The sequence below is a fragment of the Geotrypetes seraphini genome, chromosome 17, assembly GCF_902459505.1.
Source record: "Geotrypetes seraphini chromosome 17, aGeoSer1.1, whole genome shotgun sequence".
Taxonomy (NCBI): Eukaryota; Metazoa; Chordata; class Amphibia; order Gymnophiona; family Dermophiidae; genus Geotrypetes; species Geotrypetes seraphini.
In genome coordinates this window covers 45460471-45485770 of record NC_047100.1, presented here as the reverse complement: position 1 = coordinate 45485770, position 25300 = coordinate 45460471, and the positions used below count along the sequence as shown (strand labels likewise).

Genomic DNA, 25300 nt, shown 5'->3' with positions numbered 1-25300 from the left:
ATTGGCGTACAAGCAATTTAAGTTTTGTTTTTTTACTTTCCCTGTTGTTCTTCCTTGTGGGTTGATTCTCTTGTCGTCCCCTTCTTGGGGTGCCAGCCCCTGAGTCCCATTTTGTTCTTCCCCTTCCCATGGTGTGATTTCTTTGTCCTCAGCTGTCTTCCTCATTTCTGCATGTCCTTTTAGTTCCTGCTGTTTTTCCTTCTTTTCGCTCTCTAATTTCACTTGTTCCTTGAACTCCTGTAGTTCGTCTTTGAGTCTTTTTTCGCAATTTTCCCGCTTGCCTTGGAGGCCTACTTTGCATTTTTCCCTTTTAGTATCTTCCTTTGATATTCCTTCCCGAAGCGTCGACACCAGATCGACTGTCAGCTTTCCCCCTCTCCTCAGTTTAAAGCCTTGTCTATTGTGCTCTTGACGTTATTTGCCAGCATTCTTGTTCCTGTCGTGCTCAGGTGCAGTCCGTCCCTCCTGTAGAGCTTGTTCTTACCCCAAAAAGTTGACCAGTTCCTTACAAAGTGGAAGCCTTCCTCTTCGCACCATCTCCTCAGCCATGCGTTTATGGCTTGCAGCTCGGTCTGCCTCCTTACATCTGCCCTCGGTACTGGCAGGATCTCTGAGAAAGCTATCTTCCGTGTCCTCAGCTTCAACTTCCTTCCCAGGGTCTGGAACTGCTCGGTTAGTGTAGTCCTGCTGTAATTTCTTCTGCTGACGTCGTTTGTTCCAACGTGGATTATCACCGCTGTCTCCTCTGTCTCCGCTCCTTCCAGGATCCTCTCGATTCTGTCGGTGATGTCCTTCGTTCTTGCCCCTGAGAGACATGTCACTAGCCGGTCTTCTCTCCCTCCTGCTACGTGACTGTCAACTTCTCTCAGGATTGAGTCACCCACTATGACTGCAGATTTCCCCTTCTTCAGTTTCCTTTTTGGTCTTAAGTCTGTATCTTTGGTGTGGTCCTCTACTTCTCCCTCAGAGTTCTGGTGGGTCTTGGCCTCCTCTCTCTGCTCTGGTATTCCACAAAGGCCTTCTCCCCCGGCGTCTGGTGGATTTTGTCCTCCATCTGGTGGATTCTGTCTTTCATCAGTTGGGTCCTGTCCGACTTGCTGGTGATCCTGTACCCCCACCATCCTGCAGGCCTCCTCGATGAATTTCTCGAGCTCCCTAACTTGCTCCTCAATGTGGCTGTCTCTGGTGGGGTCCTCAGTTGCCCAGCACGGTTCTTCTAAAGCACGGAGCCCCTCCAGCTCCTCGACCTTGACCTGCAGTCTCCCGACCTCATTCTTCAGGCTTTCCAGTTCCTGACACCGACTGCATATGTACGCCTGCCTCCCGGAGGGGAGGTAGTCGTACATATGACACTCTGTGCAGTAGACTGGGAAGCTCCGCTGGGTGCCTGCTGCCTCCATTTCTTCTTCTCCTTTCTTTAGTCTCTGTGTGTGTGAGGTGTAAAAGTGGTGCCTGGCGTGCAGCTACCTGAAAAAGAAGAGAAAGAGAATGAGTAAGAGAAGAAAATACCTACAGTTTGTGGTTTAGATGTAGCTGCTGGGCGCCTGGCTTCTTCACAAGGCTCCTTCGCAAAGGCGCTCTCGCTAAGGCGAGCGCCTTTGCTGCTCGCCTTCGCTGTGCGCCGAACGGCTGCGCACCGTTGGCTCTCCCCCTTTTAAGGGGGAGTCCGAGCGCTCCGACGCTACTGGTGACTCGTGGGGGGTGGGCGGAGCTTTCTCTCGCCGCTACCCCACTCTGCCTGCCTTCGCCTGCTGTTCCTCCCTCGTGTCCTCCTCGCTCTCTCCTAAGCCTCCTCCACGCTCTCTCCTAGTGCCTGCTTGTGCCTGCTGCCTCCCCGACTCGGCCCGAAGCAAGTGCCCTGGCGCCGCGGTTCTACTCCTTTTAAGGGGGAGTCCGGATGCTCCGACGCTACTGGTGACTCGTGGGGGGTGGGCGGAGCTTTCTCTCGCCGCTACCCCACTCTGCCTGCCTTCGCCTGCTGTTCCTCCCTCGTGTCCTCCTCGCTCTCTCCTAAGCCTCCTCCACGCTCTCTCCTGGTGCCTGCTTGTGCCTGCTGACTCCCCAACTCGGTCCACAGTTATGTTTAATACCAGCTCTAGCAGGATACATATTACATATCTGAAATATTCTAATCACAAAATATAAAATAAATTTATTTTTTTCTACCTTTTATTGTCTGGTAATTTTATTCTTCAAATCACATTGGTCTCAGGCTTTGGTTTTGGGTTCCTTCTGTCTTCATCGTGGCATGGCTGGCTCCTGAAGGTAAAATAGGCGCAAGAGGAGCTGGGGAGGAGATACTGAGTCTGATACAGGAGCAAGACTTTTCACCGCTCCAACGGGGCGGTAAAAGGTCTGGTCCCCATTCCTGCGGGGTGGTGAAAGGTTTTGTCCCCATTCCTGCAGTAAACCAGTTGCAAATGTCTCCATTACTGCGGTGACCATGGTTTACTGCGGTAAACGGTCCCCATGTCATTCTCTGGTGTAGACAATTAGATAATCTTGATAGGTGGTATATAAAAAACCTAATAACTTGAATAGTAATAATAATAAATAATAAACAATTGATAATGTGTGTGTTTCTCTTCTGTTTCAACCTTTGTCTTTCCTTGCACACGTTCTTTTTCCCCGCAGATATTGAAAAGGCCCTGGCACGCCCTGGACCAGATGTGGTGATCTGTGATGAGGGGCACAGGATAAAGAACTGTCACGCCAGTACTTCACAGGCATTAAAGAATATCCGATCCCGTCGTCGGGTAGTGCTGACTGGCTACCCGCTCCAGAACAATTTGATTGAGTATTGGTGCATGGTCGATTTTGTGCGACCTGACTTTCTGGGTACCCGACAAGAGTTCAGCAACATGTTTGAGCGCCCTATCTTGAACGGGCAGTGTATTGACAGCACCCCACAAGATGTGCGTTTGATGAGATATCGCAGCCACGTGCTGCACAGCCTGCTGGAGGGCTTTGTGCAGAGGTGAGTTTCCTATTGGAAGTACAAACAAAAAAAAAGCTGTGGAAACGGCAACGTCCTTGACTTTCCTTTTATTTCTTGCAAAAATTTTTCCACGTAAGAATTGCCTATGCTGGGTCAGACCAGTGGTCCATCCTGCCCAGCAGTCCGCTCACGCGGCGGCCCTCAGGTCAAAGACCAGTGCTCTAAATGAGTCCAGCCTCACCTGCGTACGTCCCAGTTTAGCAGGAACCTGTCCAGCTTAGTCTTGAAACCCTGGAGGGTGTTTTCCCCTACAACAGACTCCGGAAGAGCGTTCCAGCTCTTCACCACTCTCTAGGTGAAGAAGAACTTCCTTACATTTGTACGGAATCTATCCCCTTTCAACTTTAGAGAGTGCCCTCTCGTTCTCCCTACCTTGGAAAGGGTGTACAGTCTTACAAAAATCTGTCTGCTGGTCTCAGCCTGCCTGTCTGACATTGCCATCTGGATGTCTCACCACTGTCTAAAACTGAATATGGCTAAAACGGAGCTGCTCATCTTCCTACCTAAACCCACCTCTCTGTTTCCCTCGTTTTCTGTCTCTGTGGACGACACTCTCATCCTTCCTGTTTTGTCTGCTTGTAATCTCGGGGTCATCTTTGACTCCTCTCTCTCCTTTACTGCCCAGATACAACATATCGCTAAAACCTTCCACTTCTTCTTTATAATATTACTAAAATCTGACCCGTCCTCTCTGAGCACACTTATCCACTTAAACACTTATCCACGCCCTCATCACCTTGCGCTTAGACTACTGCAACTCGCTACTCTCAGGCCTTCCAGTTAACCATCTCGCTCCCCTCCAAATCAATCCAGAATTCGGCTGCACGACTTATATTCCGGGAGCTATACTCACGTTACCGCTTTCCTAAAGTCACTTCATTGGTTTCCCATCCGTTTCCGAATACAATTCAAACTCCTCTTATTGACCTACAAATGCACTCACTCAGTTGCCCCTCACTATCTCTCTTCACTTATCTCCCCCTATTTATTTATTTTAAAAATTTATGAATTGCTTAAATCTAAGCGATATACAAAACATTTACATTCACAATTTCAAGCACAAACATTATAAATGCAGTAAACAAATAAGTCAATCTTCTTTAGCACTCTCCAGAGGTTAATCTTACAAGTGGGTATATATCTCATCATGACCAGCAGGTGGAGACTGAAGCAAAACTGTGGAATAGTACATAAACAAATTCCAACAGCCCTACCAAGGGAGATGGGTACAGCTCACTCACGCCTGCTGGAGACTGAAAGAAGACTGATAGTAATAGGGGAAGGTATCTCTTATGTACTATTCCACAATTTTATTTGTCTCCACCTGCTGGTCATGATGAGATATATACCCACTTGTAAGATTAACCTCTATTGGTCTGGAGAAGCTAAAAGAAAGTAAATTAGCAGGTAAAAAACCTAATTCTTTAGCACTCTCCAGACCAGTAGAGGTTAACTTTACGAATGGGTATATATCTAATCATGACCAGCAGGTGGAGACTGAAAACAAAACTTTGGGACAGTATATACTATCCTCCCTTCTCTATTTCCCCCAGTCTTCTTTCAGTCTCCAGCAGGTGTTGAGTGATCTGTACCCATCTCTCTTGGTAGGGCTGTTGGAATTTGTTTAGGGGTTTATTGTCCCTGTTTTTGGCCGGACGGAGCTTGGTCGGGCCCTGTTTGGGGGTCCGTCCGACCTCGGGGGTGTCAAACCCGGCGGGTCACGAGCGGGGTCCCTCCCCCCACTTCCTCCACCTCCCCACATTTTTTTAGAGGAGCCTCAGCAGTAAGCCTTGCCCCCTAAGTCAAGCAAGGCATATTGCTTCGAGAGCCTGTGGAGTCTGTTCTGTAAAAAAAAAAAAAATAAAATAAAATAAAAAATCCTGAGGTAGTGCTGGTCTGAAGGGTTGTTTCCCTTTAAGAAAACTGTATTTTACTGTATTTTTTCATGTAACCAGCACTTTTTTATAGCTAGGTCGCGTCTGGAGCAATTGTGCCCTTCTCCGGGGGAGTAGGCCACAATTTTAGTCCAGCCGCGAGGCACTCGCGGCCGGCCTGAACTCGGCGGTTTGGGTCGGTGAGGTGGTGGAGCTCCGTCGGCAGCGGCTGCAGGCGCCCAGAGCTCCCCGCCGATGGTGCCTCGCGAGTCGGCTTGGAGCAGTGGGGAAGCCCGGTCTTCCACAACCGCCCACGGAGGGATTCCCCGAAGGATTCCCTCTCAGCTGATTTTTTGACAGCTGATGCCGACTTGCCTGTCTTAGCGGCTGAGACTGTTCAGTCTTCTCAGCCGCTACAGGCCATGGAGGGAGCATTTTTGGCGGGAACTTCGCCATTTTCTTTGTCTGGCCCCTCCATTTTGTCTGCAACCTCAGGTGACCTTCCCCCTGTATGGCGAACACAGGGGCAGGTTTCAGCATGGACCCCTGCTGGGGCAGGGAGTCCCTGGGGACCCCCAGGGGTTTTTTGCCCCCAATTTATTTTCTTTCTTTGTGCGGACTTTTGGGGGTCCCACGTGCGCCTGGGGGGTTTCGGGGGGGGTTTCCCTCCGCGCCCCCTATGGCTTTACCTCCCTCTTTTCGTTTGGCGTCCCCTCTTCCTCCTCCCTCATCCAAGCGCCCGCGGGGGGGCTTGGATTGCGAATTGGTGGGCGGAGGAGCGTGTTGGCCTGGTTGAGGACCTGGCTGCTTTGGCGGGCTTCCAGGATCCTCTAGAGGGGACGCCTGTTGGCAGCGGGGCGGCGGGTTTCCCGTCTTCCAGAGCAGATGCGTCCGTGGTGCGCTTTTTTATTCAGAGGGATGAGCTTTTAGACCTGTGTAGCAGGTCTCCTTGGTGCTGCATTTTTGCAGTGGCGCCGCCGGAGACCCCGCGTATGGGGGCCCCTCTGCTTCAGGGGGTCTGTCCTGGTTCCCGCTCTTTTCCTGTGCGTCAGGATTTGCGGGATTTTGTGTTGGCGCAGTGGCCTATGGGCGCAGTTTTCGTTTGGTGTGCGCCTTGGCTCTTGGGTATCCCGTCCCGGAGGGAGGTAGGGCTACCTTAATTTCGCCAATGGGGAACGCGGTGGTCTCGGCACTTCCTAAGCGGCATACCGTGCCTGTTATGGACGGTTCTGCTCTTAGGGTCTCGGAGGCGCGTGCGTTAGAGACTCTTCTTAAGTATGATTTTGATGTCTCTGCCTTTGGGGTCCAGGCGGCTGTTTGTGGGGAGCTAGTCGCTCGCGCCGTGTTTCGGTGGGCTGAGCGTGTCCTGGATCGGGAGTCTGATGACTGGTCTCTAGTGGATCAGGAGGTAGCGAAGATTGCGATGGCTGCCTCGTTCCTCTCAGATGCTCTTTATGACTTGGTGCGGATTTCGGCTAAGTCTATGGCATGGCCGCGCGGCGTATTTTGTGGCTGCGCGCTTGGGCGGCGGATTCTGCATCCAAAGCTAAGTTTACTAAAGTTCCCTTTAGGGGGTCTTTTTGTTTGGAGAGGAATTAGATGAGTTGATTCAGACTCTGACGGACTCGAAGGTGCCCCGTCTGCCTGAGGACCGTGCCCGCCCTGCGTCTAGGTGTGGGGCTGCCCGGGGGCATTTGCGGGAATTTCGCAAGTATCGCCCGGGGCGTGGGGCTGCTTCTTTCCCGGCTCAGGGTTTTTCCCGGGGTCGGTTCTTCCAGCGCATGCAGCCCTTTCGGGGGGCCCGTCGGGGGGCAGGGAATCCCTCCGCCGGTTCCCCCGCTTCCCGTCCTGCGCAATGACTCCTTGCCGGCGCCCCCTTTGGTTCCGGTGGGGGCCCGGCTGCGAAAATTTTTCCCCAAATGGGCCGAGATCGCGTCCGATCAGTGGGTCCTTGAGGTGGTGCGGGACGGTTACGCTCTGGAGTTTACCCGCTCTCTGCCGGACCTTTTCCTCGCTTCTCCATGTCAGACTCCATGGAAGACGCAGGCTTTTCGTCAGACCCTTCAGCGTTTGCTAGATCTCGAGGCAGTGGTGCCGGTGTCCCCTACGGAGTGGGGCACCGGCAGGTACTCCATTTACTTTGTGGTGGCCATAAAGGAGGGGACCTTTCGGCCCATCCTGGATTTGAAAGGGGTCAACAGAGCTCTCAAGATTCCGTCTTTCCGCATGGAAACGCTGCGGTCGGTCATTCTGGCGGTTCAGCCGGGGGAGTTTCTTACGTCTCTCGATCTGACGGAGGCCTACTTGCAGGTTCCAATTCGGGCCTCTCATCAGCACTTCCTTCGCTTTGCGATCTTGGGGCGGCACTTTCAGTTCTGTGCGCTTCCCTTTGGTCTGGCCACGGCTCCTCGGACGTTCACCACGGTAATGGTGGTCGTCGCGGCAGCCTTGCGGTCGGTGGGCATCCTGGTTCACCCCTACCTGGACGACTGGTTGATTCGGGCAAAGTCGTTGCAGGAGAGCTCCCGGGTTACGGCTCGGGTGGTGGAGTTTCTCCGGTCGCTGGGCTGGGTGGTCAACCTTTCCAAGAGTCGGTTGGTCCCGGCTCAGCGTCTGGAGTGCCTTGGGGTTATGTTCGACATCTCCTTGGGGAAGGTCTTCCTTCCAGAGGCCCGGGTGAGCAAATTGCAATCTCAGATTCGCCTGCTTTTGGCGTCCCGGGGTCCTCGGGCGCGAGATTTCCTCCAAGTCCTGGGGTCAATGGCGGCGTCCCTGGACGTGGTGAGGTGGGCGCGGGCCCACATGCGTCCTCTTCAGTATGCTCTGCTCCGGAGGTGGTCTCCCCGGAGGCAAGATTTGGATGTTCCGGTTCCCCTGCGAGGCTTGGCGCGCTGCAGTCTGCGCTGGTGGCTCCGGACCCCTCACCTGGTTCAGGGGGTGGGTCTGGATCTCCCGCAGTGGACGGTGCTCCTTACGGATGCGAGTCTCCTCGGTTGGGGGGCTCAGTTTATGGGCCACTCAGCTCGGTGCACCTGGTCCGCGGAGGAGGCCTCCTGGTCGATCAACGAGTTGGAGACCAGAGCGGTCAGGCTGGCGCTGTTAGCTTTCCACTCCCTTTTGCTGGGCAAGTCGGTCAGAGTCCTGTCGGACAATGCCACGGCGGTGGCTTATGTCAATCGTCAGGGGGGCACCAAGAGCACTCCTGTGGCGCAGGAGGCGGCTCGGCTCATGGTTTGGGCGGAGTCCCATCTTCTGGACCTCTCGGCTTCTCATATAGCCGGGGTAGAAAATGTTCAGGCAGACTTCCTCAGTCGTCACTTCCTGGATCCAGGAGAGTGGTTTCTCGGCGCCGGAGCGTTTCGGTTGATAGTGCAAGATTGGGGGCAGCCCCTGATGGACCTGATGGCCACGAGTGGCAACGCCAAAGTGCCCCGCTTCTTCAGTCGTCGCAGGGAAGGGCTGGCCGAGGGTCTGGATGCTTTGGTCCAGCCGTGGCCAACGGAGGGGCTTTTGTATGTGTTCCCTCCTTGGCCGCTGGTGGGCAGAGTGCTTCTTCGCATTGTTCACCATCCGGGTTTGGTGGTGCTGGTGGCTCCGGATTGGCCTCGACGTCCGTGGTATGCGGATCTGGTGAGGCACCTGGTGGCGGTTCCTCTTCCTCTGCCTCTCTCGGACGACCTTCTGATGCAGGGTCCCATTCCCTTGTTCGACCCGTCTCTCTTCTGTCTTACGGCGTGGCTCTTGAAAGGGGTCGCCTTAGCAAGAAGGGATATTCAGACAAGGTGATCGCTACACTGTTGGGGTCCCGGAGGCTTTCTACCTCTCGGGCTTATGTGCGGGTTTGGCGTCTCTTTGAGGAATGGTGTCGGGCGCGGGGAGTGACCTCTTTTCGCGCTTCTCTGCCTAACATTCTAGAGTTCTTGCAGGATGGCCTGGATAGAGGCCTGGCTTGGTCTTCTCTCCGGGTTCATCTTGCGGCCCTGTCGACCTTTCGAGGGTTGGTGTCAGGTCAGCGTTTATCGGCTCTTCCTGATGTGATTCGGTTTCTGCGGGCGGCCAAGTTGCTTAGGCCTCCCCTACGGCCCTCGGTTCCCTCTTGGGATCTTAATCTGGTTCTCTCTGTTTTGGTGCGCCCGCCTTTCGAGCCCTTGGACGACTGTTCTTTGAAGGACCTTACTTTGAAGGCGGTCTTTTTGGTGGCCATTACTTCTGCTAGGCGTATTTCTGAGCTGCAGGCTTTCTCTTGTAGGGCTCCCTTCTTGGAGTTGTCTAGGGAGCGGGTCGTCTTGCGGCCTGTTCCTTCCTTGCTGCCGAAGGTTGTTTCTCCTTTTCATGTCAATCAATCGGTGGTTCTCCCGGTCTTGGGTGGTCGGGAGGGCTCTTCTGAGCAACGGCAGCTGCGCAAGTTGGATGTCGGTCGGGTCCTTCGCTCTGATGTGCAGCGGACCCAGGAATTCCGGAAGTCCGATCATCTCTTTGTCCTCCTGGCTGGTCCTCGTCGGGGAGCTGGCGCTTCTAAGGCTACTATTGCGCGCTGGATCAAGGAGACGATTGCTTCCGCTTATCTTCTGAAACAGCAGCCTGTTCCGGAGTTTCTCAAGGCTCATTCCACTCGGGGTCAGGCGGCTTCTTGGGCTGAGTCGTCGCTCGTGCCTCCGGTGGATATTTGTAAGGCTGCGGTTTGGTCCTCCTTGTATTCTTTTGTTAGACATTATCGGGTAGATGTTCAGGCGCGTCGGGACGCGGTGTTCGGTGAGCGTGTTCTGGTATCGGCCCTTCGGGGGTCCCGCCCGTGAGAGGGACTGCTTTGGTACGTCCCATTCGTAAAGTTAACCTCTACTGGTCTGGAGAGTGCTAAAGAAGGAGAAATTAGGTTCTTACCTGCTAATTTACTTTCTTTTAGCTTCTCCAGACCAGTAGAGGTCCCCACCCTGTCTGTTGTTGTTGTTGTTGTTGGGGCTGTTTTCGCGGGCAGTTTTTGTTTTTTGCTGCGGGTTCTAGTATTTTTCTAGGGCCGGGGAGAATTAAAGAACAGCGGCTGTGGCTCGGCTGGCTTAGCTGGCGAGCTGTGGGGACATTTTCCTTCGGGTATTTTTCCTCTGCATTTTCCAACAGCATTTGGGTATGTTATTTGTTACTCCTGTTCGGAGTATTGTTTTCTTCCTGTTTTCCAGTTCTTGGTTCTGCTTGGCTATTCGGCAGACTGAGGGAAATAGAGAAGGGAGGATAGTATATACTGTCCCAAAGTTTTGTTTTCAGTCTCCACCTGCTGGTCATGATTAGATATATACCCATTCGTAAAGTTAACCTCTACTGGTCTGGAGAAGCTAAAAGAAAGTAAATTAGCAGGTAAGAACCTAATTTCTCCTTTCTCCTTCCCTACAAAATTTCTTTAATACAGAATTCTTTAAATCTAAAACAAATAACCACAAAGAGAAAGGCGTCCACAAACAATTGTGTTTTTAACAATTTCTTGAAAGACTTACGATCTTTGTCATTATACCCTATGACCCCTCTCCCCCATGAGATATGCAGAGCTGGTAAGTCCCTCCTATCTGTGCCCTTTTCTTTAATTGACAACTCCAGACTCCGTCCCTTCTGCATTGCTGCACCATATGCTTGGAACAAGCTGCCTGAATCGCTGCCGTGGGCTCCGTCTCAGGCAGTGTTCAAGGTCATTAAAAGCCCACCACTTTGAAAGTGCTTTTAACTCCTAGCTCCTCTCACCTTGGGTTCTACATCCCCAACCCTATATGTCATGTCTATCTGTTCAAAATAGATTGTAAGTTCTTCCAAACAGGGACTGTCAATAAATGTCAAAATGTACAGCCCTGCATATGCCTTTCAGTGCTATATAAGTGATTAGTAGTAGGAGTGAAATCATCAAGGGCAAAGACCCAAGCCCTAACTTCCTCAATAAGCAAGCTTAATTATATCATTTGAGACTGGGAATTCCAAGCCCTCCCTATCCCCATAAAGATACCTCATCTGCAGTTTAGATTTCTTACCTCCTAATAAAAGTTGTGGTATAATTTCTGCAAGGTCAAATCTTTGCAGAACAGAAAAAGTGGCAAGACATGTAGTACATACAACCAACGAGGAAAAATATACATTTGAAAGAGATCAATTCTGTCCATAAGAGACAGTGACAACAACCGCCATTAGTCCAATTGGCAGGTATCATTGAATAATCTGTCCACAAACTGATCTATCTGCTCAGATATTTAAAAGAGTTTGTTGCCCATTTAAAAAAAAAAAAAAAAATCATATTTATTAAATAGTTTCAAAAAAGATACAAACAAATACAGCAATATGATATTTAAACAAAAACAGCAAATAATTAAATTAGCTAATAAAGAAAATTTCAATATAAAATCCTAATCATATCTCCATGTCCCACTTTCCCCATCCCTCCCTCCCAAGGCTGCGTAAAACAAGAACATAATAAATAAAATCAAGACCTATTAATTAAAACACGACTACGTGCAGTAGGGGTTAGAGTATCTAAAAATGTTTGCCAAAGGGTAAGTAACACTTGTCCCTGTCGAGTATCCCAATCAGATAACTTCATGCTTTCCATAATTAAAAGATGAAGCATACGTGAACGCCAATGGCTATAAGTAGGACGTAAAGATCCTATCCAAAGAGAGAGAATAACTTTCAAGCCAGAAAGTATCACTCTTCTCAAAAAATTCTTAAGACCACTGGGGGATTGGATGTTGAATATCAAATAGCCAAAATAAGCTATAATTATTACAGTGCCATGTAATATTCCACATACAACCAACTTTAGAAAAAATAACAGACCAAAATGAACGTACTAGTGGACATGTCCAAACATATGAGACAATGTAGCCACATTTAGGACAAGATCCTTCAGAAACGAGTGTTGCTCGATAAGCGTGCCAAGGTTCTATATACAATCTTCATATACATTGTATCCCATTTCAAAATAAGAAATGTCTGGAAGTAAACCATGTAAGTTTCAAAAAAATGATGTATATGAGTTCCCTGTAACGTAATCTTCAGCTCCACACTCCAAGCCTGGGCTACTTGTGCATATCTAAAGAAGGGGAAAATTTTAAGAGTATGTCGGAAGTATCTTAAAGGTACTATCAATTATTGAGCATCCAGCCCATATACTTCCGCCAAGAGCTCATAAACAGTAAGCATTAATGCAGAGGTAGACCAAGAGGTGATATGTTTGAGTTTTAAATAAGAAAAAAACATCTAAATGTAGCCAACCAGAAGTAGCACATAATTGAGAGAGACTCAGAAGAGTACCTGAGTCAGTGAAAATCTGATGAAGATAAGAAATGTTACTCCTTCTAGCCATCTGAAAGGTTGTCGCCCATCTTAGAGGAAAGGAATTTCCCCATTCTTGTTGGTGTTCTTTCCTGGACACTAGCACCTCGGATTTATCTAGATTTAATTTAAATGCTGAGAGAAATCACCATATTCATGAAAACTCTCCAACACTGTGGGCACAGAAATATGAGAGTTTGCTACATGTACAAGCAAATCATCTGCAAAGGCTGCTATTTTAAAAGTGTGAGATCCTACAGTAAGATTTCCCAGATGACCGGATCAAGCATCAGAACAAAAAGCAGAAGAGACAGTGGACACCCCTGCCTTGTTCTCAGTTTCAAATGAGGCAGATAACACGCCACTGATCTTAACTCTAGCCTTCGGACAACATTATAAGGTCTTTATAGCTTCCTGAAAAAACCTTTGAGTCCATAGGTATCTAAAAGATGTATACTGCTATACTCTTCAATCCATTGTACGTAAAGTTTCCCTTTACTGTATTGAGATATACACTGCTATACTCTTTAATTCATTGTACGTAAAGTTTCTCTTTATTGTATTTACATCTTCTTTCATTGTATTTACATCTTCTTTCACAGTTTCTTTTATTGTAAACCGCCTAGAAGTCGCAAGATAGCTGGCGGTATATAAAAATAAAGTTATTATTATTATTATTAAAACACCATACAAAAAAAGACCATACCACTCTGTCGAAAGTCTTTTTGGCATCAAAACTGATCAGCTTAGAAGTCTTAGTTGATTCATCACGGAGCCTTATTTTTTCCAAAGACAAAATCTCCCAACTTCTGCATCTGTTAGGTGTGGTCATGAAAGCAAATTTTCAAAGAAAAAAAAATCCCAGTTGAGTTTTGCTTTTTGCATGTTTGGGAACCAGCAACTGTGTTGTTTTTGGTGGAAAATACTTACAGGAATCTCAAAATGAAACCCATGTGCATACTGACTCTCCCTACTGTAGCTCTATGGGGATCAGACACTTTTCAAAAGCAGTTTTTCCATGAATAAATACACGTTTACAAATGTAAAAACTTTATAAGTTTGCTCCCAATGTACTTATCCCCATTCAACCCACTCTAAAACTTCTGGGAATGATGATAGACAGATGCTGTACCATGCAACCACAAATCAACAAAACAATATTATATTACATTACATTAGTGATTTTTATTCTGCCATTACCTTGCTGTTCAAGGCGGATTACAGAAGAGGATTTCAGAATTACAGAAGAGGATTTCTGGACATGTCCAGAGGTGTTACAGAGTAGAGAAATCATTCATGGTCATGAGAAACCTAAGACAAGTTAGGAAATTATTCGACAGAAAACAATTCCAACTCATTGTCCAGTCCCTAGTCCTAGGTTTTCTAGACCACTGTAACATCCTCTATCTCCCCTGCCCCGCAACCATGATAAAGCAACTACAAACAGTACAAAGCACAACACTGAGAATTATCTATTCACTAAGGAAACACGACCACATCACCGCAGCATATCTCGACTCACACTGGCTCCCAATACAAGCAAGAATACTATTCAAATTCTGCTGTCTACTATTTAAAACCATAAATGGAGACAGCCCAGCTTACTTGAACAACCGCCTAATCCAAACTACCAGAACCAGACACAGGAGAACCCAGACACCATTCACCAACTGTACAATAGCCTACTGGTCTCACAGGCGGCAAAACTAGACCACCAACTCTCCAATTTACTGATCACAACCCCAGACTACAAAACTTTCAGAAAAGAAATCAAAACCTGCTATTCAAGAAATCCTTGAAGACAAACTAATCACCACAGGAATCTTCTCAGTACCCGGAAGCAACCTGCTCTACTCTACACTTCCTCTGGAAAAGTCCAGATAACTTCCTATGTAATCCGCCTTGAACCGCAAGGTAATGGCGGAATAGAAATCACTAATTTCATGTAATCTATGTTTGATTTTCTTAATATGTTCTCCCTCCTCTTTGTGCTCACAGGCGAGGCCACACTGTGCTGAAGATCCAACTGCCAGAAAAAGAAGAACATGTCCTTCTGGTGCGGTTGTCCAAGATCCAACGTGCTCTATACACAGAGTTTATGAATCGCTTCCGGGATGCGGGCAACAGCGGTTGGCTGGGGCTGAACCCCCTCAAGGCCTTCTGTGTCTGCTGTAAGGTGGGGATCATGGCAGAGTACCTTAAGAAAGATGGGTGGTGGTTGGGTTATTTGGTATCTCTACAGTAATGCGACTGGATGGTATCACTGTTGTCCCTTTTAATTTTCAGGGTTATTTGCCATTTTATATATCACTAAATGGAAAAACCAACAACTGTATTTGTACACATATAGGCCTGAATTAATGTAAATGGGGCCCAAATTTGAACGCCAAAAAAAAATGAGCACTGAGCACTATTCTATAATAGCACTGAGTTGGGTGCCGTTTATCAAATAGCGCCAGGATCCATGCCCAACTTTGGATGCAAGTTTTTACACCAAATGAAACCGGATGTAAATTCTCAAGCGTAAATTAGGTGTGGATCCCCGACTTCTATAATAGTGCACGAATCTTTAGTGAACAACTCTGACTCTCCCATGACAGCACCCCCTTCTGTATTGCTTGATAGACCGGTATAGTTCCTTACGGATGGGTTATATACCTCACTGCTACCAGCAGGTGGAGATCAAACCTGTATATCAGTACAGCATCCCCTATACCAGGGGTAGGCAATTCCGGTCCTTCAGAGCCAGAGCCAGGTCAGGTTTTCAGGATATCCACAATAAATATGCATGAAATAGATTTGCATCTCAAGGAGGCAGTGCATGCAAATCCATCTCAATCATATTCATTGTGGATATCTTGAAAACCTGACCTGGCTCTGGCTTTCGAGGACCGGAATTGCCTACCCCTGCCTTATAGTAATCCAGTCTTCCTCAATTTCTGGTAGCAGAGTGGTAGGCTAATTTCGGCTCTCCTCTTAGCACTGTTGGATTTTTGTTTTTGTACTCCTGGTTCCCCTTTTTGTGCTGGATAGAGCTTGGACGAGTCCTGTTTGGGGATCCATCCGACCTTGAGGGTGTTAAACCTGGCTGGTCTCATGCTGAGTCCCTCTCCCCCCCACTTCTTCCACCTCCCTATATTTTTCTAGGGGCCTCAGCAGGCGGCCTGGCCCTTTGGTTGGTCAGCCCTCCAGCTTGAGAACCGTGGAGTCTGTTCTGATTGGAAAAAAAAAATCCTGAGGTGTGCCTGTCTACACTTTTTCTTTCAGCTAGGGTGTTTTCCGGCACAATGAGCACTTTTAAAGGGCAAAAGTGCTCATTGTGATCCATACATGAGGTACTCGGGGCCGGCCTCTTCAAGCTTTGTGCAGGCTGGAGCAGTGGGGCAGCCGCGTCGGCAGCGGTTGCCGGCGGCCAGGGCACCCCGCTGATGGTGCCTCATGAGTCAACTTCGGATCGTGGGGAAGCCCGGGCTTCCCCCGATGCCCACACGGAGGGTTCCCCAGCCGCCGACGGTCTGGGAGACAGGATTCCCTTAACACCGGTCTAGCTAGGGATTCCCTTTTCGCGTCGGTCGGTTCTCCGGCCTCAGCGTTGGGAAAGTCCCAGGCTTTTCAGAAGCGATAGGGCAAAGGAACTCCAATTTTGGCGGTTTTGGTCCATTTTCAGCAGGGACCTCATCCTTCTTCTAAAGTTACCTCTGCACCCTGTCCCCCCTCCCTGCCAGGCTCTGTACCCTGTCTCCCCTCTGGCAGTAGTCTAGTGGCAGGCCAGGACAGAGCACAGGGCAGGCAGGCCTAGTAGCCTAGTGACAGGCAGGCCTAGTGAAGGCAGGTCCCATACCCCCCATGTACCCCCCCAGTACCCCTATATCCCCGTACCTTTTAAACATCCCCCATATCTTTTAAATCATACCCCATACCTTTTTAAACACCCCCTGTACCTTTTAAATCATACCCCATACCCTTTTAAACACCCCCTGTACCTTTTTTTTAAACCCCGTACTTTTTAAATCGTACACCCACCCCACCCCGTACCTTTTTAAATCCCTCCCTTCCTCGCTTAGATGGCTCTCGTAGTCAGGTCAGGAGCGCAGATGTCAGGAGCAAGTGTTATGCGCTCCCGCTTGGGACCACCTTTGCATTCTGAATGGCTGGCATCAGTTCTCGCGAGTCCTGCAAGAACTGATGCCACCATTCAGAAAGCAGCGGCCGAATAGAGAGAAGACGCCTGGACTAGCGGCAGTGTAGTGAATAGCATTTGCTACCGCCACTTTTGCTGGAATTAAAAGGTAGATCGGCGGCAAGAGGACGGATGTGATTGGTTGAGTACATTTAAAAAAAAGATTCGATTCAAATTGATTCACGCAATGTGAATCGGTGAATCGATTTGAATTGGCAATTGGGCAGCACTAGTATGGGGTAGATTTTCAGAGGCAAGATCTCCACATGGGTTTGTTTTTCACATTCCATGATAGTAATGAACCTCACGTCTAAGCCAGGATGATCTCAGTCTCTCAAATTTACTGCTAACACTTGCTGAATCATGTGGCTCCCAATACTATGGGAAATATTTCTGGTTTTAGTCTGTATTGCTTAGTATTTGAGAGTCTTCTCTCTCTCCACACATTTCAGAGAGTAATCACTTGGAAATGAAACCTCTATCAACGCCTTTCTGGCATTTCTTTCCTTTAACAAGATGTCCCGATTTTTGCATCAAGATTTTTGATTAGAACGGGAATATTCCAGGTGTTCATAACATCTTCATTTTCTATAAGTCTCTAGGGTTGGGATCCCTGGTACAGTGTTCCCCCGGTCATTCGCGGTCGACGGTTCACAGTCCCAGTCATTCGCGGTATTTCCCGACTGCGACCAGAAGAGGGCAGGAGAGAGCAGACTCTTTCACAGTACCGTATTTTCTCGCATATAACGCGCGCGTTATACGTGGTTTTTACGTACCGCGCATACCCTCGCACGTTATACGCGTGAGCGCGTTGTACAAATTTTTTTTACATAGTTCCCCCCCCGACGTCCGATTCACCCCCCGCAGGACCGCTGGCACCCCCACCCTGAAGGACCGCTCACACGCACCCCCACCCCAAAGGACCGCTCGCACGCACTCCCACCCGCACCCCCACAGCCTCCCGACCCCCCCCCCCCCAATCATGTAGAAGCTCCTACCGGTGTCCTGCTGCTTCCTCTTGGCGGTCCCGACACCCGACACGATCGGGGCAAGAGGGAGCTCAAGCCCTCTTGCCCCAGCCAACCGCGGCACCCCCGACACGATCGGGGCAAGAGGGAGCTCAAACCCTCTTGCCCCCCCCGACTCCCCGACACGATCGGGGCAAAAGGGAGCCCAAGCCCTCTTGCCCCGCCGACTCCCCAACTCACCGACAATATCGGGCCAGGAGGGAGCCCAAGTCCTCCTGGCCCTGGCGACCCCCCCACCCCCCCGCTAGTTGTTCGGGCCAGGAGGGAGCCCAAACCCTCCTGGCCACGGCGACCCCCTACCCCCATCCCGCACTACATTATGGGCAGGAGGGATCCCAGGCCCTCCTGCCCTCGACGCAAACCCCCCTCCCCCCAACGACCGCCCCCCCAAGAACCTCCGACCGCCCCCCCCAGCAGACCCGCGACCCCCCTGGCCGACCCCCACGATACCCCCACCCCCCTTCCCCGTACCTTTGTGTAGTTGGCCGGACAGACGGGAGTCAAACTTGCCTATCCGGCAGGCAGCCAACAACGGAATGAGGCCGGATGGCCCATCCGTCCCAAAGCTCCGCCTACTGGTGGGGCCTAAGGCGCCTGGACCAATCAGAATAGGCCCGGGAGCCTTAGGTCCCACCTGGGGGCGGGGCCTGAGGCACATGGGCCCAACCTGACCATGTGCCCAAGGCCCCGCCCCCAGGAGGGACCTAAGGCTCCCGGGCCTATTCTGATTGGCCCAGGTGCCTTAGGCCCCACCAGTAGGCGGAGCTTTTGGACGGATGGGCCAATCCAGCCTCATTCCGTCGTTGGCTGCCTGCCGGACAGGCGGGTTTGGCTCCCGTTTGTCCGGCCAACTACACAAAGGTACGGGGAAGGGGGTGGGGGTGTCGTGGGGGTCGGCCAGGGGGGTCGCGGGTCGGCTGGAGGGGCGGTCGGAGGTTCTTGGGGGGGCGGTCGTTGGGAGGGGGGTTTGCGTCAAGGGCAGGAGGGCCTGGGATCCCTCCTGCCCGTAATGTAGTGCGGGGTGGGGGTAGGGGGTCGCGTGGCCAGGAGGGTTTGGGCTCCCTCCTGGCCCGAACAACTAGCGGGGGGGGGGGGTCGCCAGGGCCAGGAGGACTTGGGCTCCTTCCTTGCCCGATATTGTCGGGGAGTTGGGGAGTCGGTGGGGCAAGAGGGCTTGGGCTCCTTTTTGCCCCGATCGTGTCGGGGAGTCGGGGGGGCAAGAGGGCTTGAGCTCCCTCTTGCCCCGATCGTGTCGGGGGTGCCGCGGTTGGCTGGGGCAAGAGGGCTTGAGCTCCCTCTTGCCCCGATCGTGTCTGGGAGTCGGGACCGCCAAGAGGAAGCAGCAGGACACCGGTAGGAGCTTCTACATGATGGGGGGGTCGAGAGCCTGTGGGGGTGCGAGCGGTCCTTCAGGGTGGGGGTGCGGGTGGGAGTGCGTGCGAGCGGTCCTTCGGGGTGCGGGTGCGTGCGAGCGGTCCTTCGGGGGGGGGGTGAATCGGACGTCGGGGAGGGGGCATCAGGCTTTCAGGGTGGGGACAGGACTTCAAGGGGGAGAGGAGAGTCGGGGCGGGCGAAAGGAGAGTCGGGGTGGCCAGAGGAGAGTCGGGGCGGGCGAAAGGCGAGTCGGGCAGCATGCGCGGTATACAGGTGTGCGCGGTATATAAAAATTTCTGTACATAGATTTGTGTTTTTCGCGCGCTATACCCGTGTGCGCGTTTTACACGGGTGCGCGTTATCTACGTGAAAATACGGTAATTCCTCTAACCCCTATAACAGGCCTTATGTGGCCACAAAGCCCTTATTCCCCCTCCTAGACACTGTAGTTTGGCATCCCTGGAATAGCTTTTATTTTTCTTTTTATATAATGAGAAAAATAATAAGGTGCGTCAGGCATACCAAACATCATTCTGGGATAGGTGAACTGATATTATTTTGAGCATTTGGATACTGCGCAGCAAGCTTTGAAATTGATAAAAAGACAAATAATGATGGTTGGTCATAGGAATATAAATATTTATTGATTTCCAGAATTTTACAACATTTCTGTCTTGTGAAGGAATATGTTGCAACGGGAAGATTCAAAGAGGAAAGATAATTGTAGGCTCTTAATAGCTTCATCTTGAGCAATTTTCCCGCTAACATCTGAGTTGATCTTTAGCCATTGATCAGTCAAAGTACCTGTATATAATGTATAAAGTGCTTTGATTGTAACTACAGAAAGGCAGTATATCAAATGAGTTTGGGTGTTGGTTCAATCTCTGATCTTAAGCATCTTAGATTACTGTAATATTATGTACTTGGGATCCTTTAAGAAAACCATCAAATGATTGAGAGTCATTTAGAATGCTGCCGTCCGTCTCAAAATATCAGATCATGCAAGCCCATATTACAAGAAACTACACTGGCTGGTAGAAGCAAGGCTCTTTTTCAAGTTTGCCTTCCTCGGCTTCAAAACCATAACAGGTTCATCCCCAATCTACCTGTCGCACCATTTTGAATTTCCAGGCACCACTTGAACACGTAATGCCTACCTGTTTGCTTTTCCATCCTTGTAGGGCTGTATCTACAAGAGATTCCTTGATAGATCATTATCATTCCAAGCAGTCAAATGGAATAAATATTTAACCAACTTCATTTCAAATGCACCCACCTTCCAAACCTTCAGGAAGTCAATTAAAACCAATCTCTTTGATAAATTTCTCTGACTCCTTTCCTGTCTTGTTGTATCTATGAAATGCTTCCGGATAAATCTTGACTAATCTTGACATGCTAATGTAATTGGAAAGTCATTTTGTAACATCGCTGTCTGTGTACAGTCTCTTCCTTGTGGTATTGCGGTATACAAAAATAAAATTATTATTATTATTATTAAGGAATAAAGCTCTTCTTTGTTAATTTATACTGAATGAAATGTTTTCCCTGACTCCTTTTTTCCTCAGATCTGGAATCACCCTGATGTTCTCTATGAAGCACTCCAGAAAGAAAACCTGGCCAATGAGCAGGACCTAGATGTGGATGACTTGGGTACAACAAGTACTAATGCCCGCTGCCAGCCCCAGGGTCCAAAAGTGAAACTGGAGAATAACACAATGTCACTTTCAGTTGGGGACGCTACTAACAGCAAGTTATTGCAGGGCTTGACCTTGAATACTTTCCAGGAGAAGGCCAATCAGGTTGTCACTTATGAATGGGTAAGTATTTTATAGAGACCATGTTGACATCCTTTTGCAATGACAGTAAACCGATGGATAGGAGTCACAATAGGAATCATCTAGGTGTAACCGATTGTTCGCCTACATTCTCACACCAGTCTGTAGACTATTGGTAATTTGCTCCTGCTTATAATACCATTCCTGATTGGTCTTGTTAGCTGTGAGATCGCATGTGTTTCTTCACACTCATTTTCTTCAGCTGTACTGATTGGACTTCACTGAGAGAACAAAGCTAAAATAAATGTTTAGCAACATTTCTTGAAGCAAAGATAGGACAACTATATTTCAGCATGGGAGCCTTCATTTAAAACAGTGGAACTCTGTGAAGCGATTGGGTCTACAATCAGAACCTGGTAAATTGTTCTCCATTAAAAACCAAACAAAAAAAAAGACGGTGTTCTTGAGGATTTGTAGCACATGTACCGTATTTTCACGCAAATAACACGCACCCGTATAAAACGCGCACACGAATATAGCGCGCAGAAATCACGATGATTTGCACAAAACTTTGATATACCGCGCTCACGGGTATACCGCGCATGCTGCCCGACGCTCCTTTCGCCCGCCCTGACTTTCCGTGCGCTGTCCCGACTCTCCGTTCACCCCCCCTGACTTCCGTGCACTGTCCCCCCTTGAAGGTCTGTCCCCATCCTGAAAGCCTGATGCCCCCCCCCCGACGTCCGATACATCCCTCCCCCCCCCCCCCGAAGGACCGCCGACTCCCCAACAATATCGGGCCAGGAGGGAGCCCAAATCCTCCTGGCCACGGCGACCCCCTAACCCCACCCCGCACTACATTACGGGCAGGAGGGATCCCAGGCCCTCCTGCCCTCGACGCAAACCCCCCTCCCCCCCAAGAACCTCCGACCGCCCCCCAGCCGACCCGCGATCCCCCTGGCGACCCCCACGACCCCCCCACCCCCCTTACACCGCCGACTTCCCGACTTCCCGACAACACCGCCGACTTCCCGACAATATCGGGCCAGAAGGGAGCCCAAACCCTCCTGGCCACGGCGACCCCCTAACCCCACACCGCACTACATTACGGGCAGGAGGGATCCCAGGCCCTCCTGCCCTCGACGCAAACCCCCCTCCCCCCCAAGAACCTCCGACCGCCTCCCAGCCGACCCGCGATCCCCCTGGCGACCCCCACGACCCCCCCACCCCCCTTCCCCGTACCTTTGGTAGTTGGGCCAGAAGGGAGCCCAAACCCTCCTGGCCACGGCGACCCCCTAACCCCACCCCGCACTACATTACGGGCAGGAGGGATCCCAGGCCCTCCTGCCCTCGACGCAAACCCCCCTCCCCCCCAAGAACCTCCGACCGCCCCCCAGCAGACCCGCGATCCCCCTGGCGACCCCCACGACCCCCCCACCCCCCTTCCCCGTACCTTTAGTAGTTGGCCGGACAGACGGGAGCCAAACCCGCCTGTCCGGCAGGCAGCCAACGAAGGAATGAGGCCGGATTGGCCCATCCATCCTAAAGCTCCGCCTACTGGTGGGGCCTAAGGCGCGTGGGCCAATCAGAATAGGCCCTGGAGCCTTAGGTCCCACCTGGGGGCGCGGCCTGAGGCACATGGTCGGGTTGGGCCCATGTGCCTCAGGCCGCGCCCCCAGGTGGGACCTAAGGCTCCAGGGCCTATTCTGATTGGCCCACGCGCCTTAGGCCCCACCAGTAGGCGGAGCTTTAGGATGGATGGGCCAATCCGGCCTCATTCCTTCGTTGGCTGCCTGCCGGACAGGCGGGTTTGGCTCCCGTCTGTCCGGCCAACTACTAAAGGTACGGGGAAGGGGGGTGGGGGGGTCGTGGGGGTCGCCAGGGGGATCGCGGGTCGGCTGGGGGGCGGTCGGAGGTTCTTGGGGGGACGGGGGGTTTGCGTCGAGGGCAGGAGGGCCTGGGATCCCTCCTGCCCGTAATGTAGTGCGGGGTGGGGTTAGGGGGTCGCCGTGGCCAGGAGGGTTTGGGCTCCCTTCTGGCCCAACTACCAAAGGTACGGGGAAGGGGGGTGGGGGGGTCGTGGGGGTCGCCAGGGGGATCGCGGGTCGGCTGGGAGGCGGTCGGAGGTTCTTGGGGGGGGGGGGGGTTTGCGTCGAGGGCAGGAGGGCCTGGGATCCCTCCTGCCCGTAATGTAGTGCGGTGTGGGGTTAGGGGGTCGCCGTGGCCAGGAGGGTTTGGGCTCCCTTCTGGCCCGATATTGTCGGGAAGTCGGCGGTCGTTCGGGGTGGGGGTGCGAGTGGTCCTGCGGGGGGGGGGGGGGATGTATCGGACGTCGGGGAGTCGGCCGGGCAAGAGGGCTTGGGCTCCCTCTTGCTCCGATCGTGGATGCGGGTGTGGGTGGGAGCGCGTGCGAGCGGTCGTTCGGGGTGGGGGTGCGAGTGGTCCTGCCGGGGGGGGGGGATGTATCGGACGTCGGGGAGTCGGCCGGGCAAGAGGGCTTGGGCTCCCTCTTGCTCCGATCGTGGATGCGGGTGCGGATGGGAGCGCGTGCGAGCGGTCGTTCGGGGTGGGGGTGCGAGCGGTCCTGCTGGGGGGGTGAATCGGGCGTCGGGCGGGGTGGGAACTATGTTTTAAAACTTTGGTATACCGCGCTCACGCATATAACGCGCGAGGGGTATGCGCGGTAGGTAAAAACGCGTATAACGCGCGCGTTATATGCGTGAAAATACGGTAACTCTCAAGTCCTCAGTTCTACTCTCCCATTTACCGCTTGCCACAGTCAGATTTCTCAGGTTTTCTTTTCACACAGGAAAAATATGAGAGGGACATGATGATGTGAGGGCTGTGAGCATGGCCATCTTATAATTCTGTGGTCAGTAGAACCTAGTACATTAATACCCTGGCTGCTAAGACCCAATAGTATTTCAAGATTACCACTTAATATTTCTCAGCTTATGAGTGGTAGTCTTGAGAGTTAGTTTATAAAGTATGAGAAGAAACAAAGTTGTAGAGGATGCCTATGTTCCAGAGCAGAGCCTCTGTTTTCCAAGGCAATGTCTTTTTGTCTTCAGGTAATCTTCAGAAATGTGCTTCTTGACAAGGTAACACCAATGATTCTAATTCTGTATACAGTAAAACCTTGGTTTGTGGGCATAATTCATTCCAGAAGCATGCTTGTAATCGAAAGCACTTGTATATCAAAGCAAATTTCCCCACAGGAAATAATGGAAACTCAGACGATTCGTTCCACAACCCATAAACTTTAATACAAAATAGTATACGTACTTGTTATGCAAGACCTCGCTCGTATAGAACAGTCACTACACTCCCGCAGCGTCAGAGAGAGAAGAACCATCGGCTCAGTTGTGATGTGTGTATACTGTAAGTACTTGTATTGCAAGACATTGCTTGTATATCAAGTTAAAATTTAATCAAATGTTTTGCTTGTCTGTCAAAACACTTGCAAACCAAGTTACTTGCAATCCAAGGTTTTACTGTACTTATTTATATTCCACTAACTCCCTTACTAATCTGAAGTAGATCACAGAAGAGCTCAAACCAGATAAAACCTAGTATATTCTATCCATTCATATATAAAAATCTAAATAAGATTTACAATTCAGTTTCAACATCTTACCATATTTAAAAATTGTGCAAAAAAGGTAAGTCCTTAAGTTACAACAAAACATGTAATAATCCCACTATGGCTAGATCCAGAAACACAAGTGTGAAAGGACAATAAAATATTAAATACAACTCCCTTCTCAAAAAGCACACACTCCAAAAGGAGAAGAGGATAGAGTGGAAATAAATGCCGAATTCCCCGTCAGTCTTAGCCCAACCGATGTGAAAGAATCTAAAGGAAAAAGCCTCAGAGCCCCCCTCCCACACACAACACCTTCTTAAGTGAAACAGGTGTGAGAAAATTCTCCGGGGGTAAATCTCATCATAGGCATAAAAAACCTTTCACAGGGAAAACACAAATTGAATCCTCAAAGCACTCTCAGCTGCTTATAATCCGCATTCAAATAATCACGAAGAAAAAAAATATATGTATACTTATCCCACACGATGATAGGTACATAGAGCAAGTGTCACATTGGTTGGGCTAAGATGTTTTTGAAGCTCTTGCACTGACAGGGAATTCGGCATTTATTTCCACTCTATCTTCTTCTTTGGAGTGTGTGTTTTTTGAGTAGAAGGGAGTTATATTTAGTAATCACACTGTGGGCCAGATTCTCAAAACTTACCATGCCCTTAATGATGGTCACTAAATCAGTTCCATCCGGTGTAGTGTACCGATTATCAAAATGGCTCATTGTGGTCTTTTCCGAGCTTCCTAGCAGACTCCAACTCTGCTATGCAAATGCAGTACAATGAGGTCATTAATATTAAAATGGCAGTAATGAGCACTCCAGGCAACGACAAGTGACTCTGTAACCTCGTTGTGCTACATTTGTGGGCAAAAGTTTCCAGTAGGTTCTGAGCTGTCATAGCCTTACTTTCCAGTCAGTGCCTGAGTACTGATGGGCTCAAGCACTGACAGGAAAGTAAGGCTTGACACCTCAGAACCCCCCCCAGCAACTTTTTTTTTTTAAAGACCCCTGATTCTTCCCTCCCTCCCACTGATCCCCCCCACCCCAAGGACCGTTCAGTGCCACCGACAACTGCCAGAACCCCCCCCCCCCGCACCCTTAAATTGAATGAGGGCAGGATGGGTACCCACTCCCTCCTGCTACCATGGTCCCCCTCCAATAACCCTCTCG

The 25300-nt window shown here is 50.4% G+C and overlaps 1 protein-coding gene across 2 annotated transcripts in view; it reads left to right on the top strand.

Annotated features, from left to right (window-relative positions):
• Positions 1-25300, top strand: part of RAD54L2 (RAD54 like 2) — a 159134-nt gene that overhangs the window by 86112 nt on the left and 47722 nt on the right. For both annotated transcript variants that reach the window (XM_033926393.1, XM_033926392.1), the window contains exons 10-12: positions 2635-2977; positions 14176-14353; positions 20325-20576. In XM_033926393.1, the coding sequence (XP_033782284.1) occupies positions 2635-2977; positions 14176-14353; positions 20325-20576 (773 nt within the window). The remainder of the gene's footprint in view (positions 1-2634; positions 2978-14175; positions 14354-20324; positions 20577-25300) is intronic.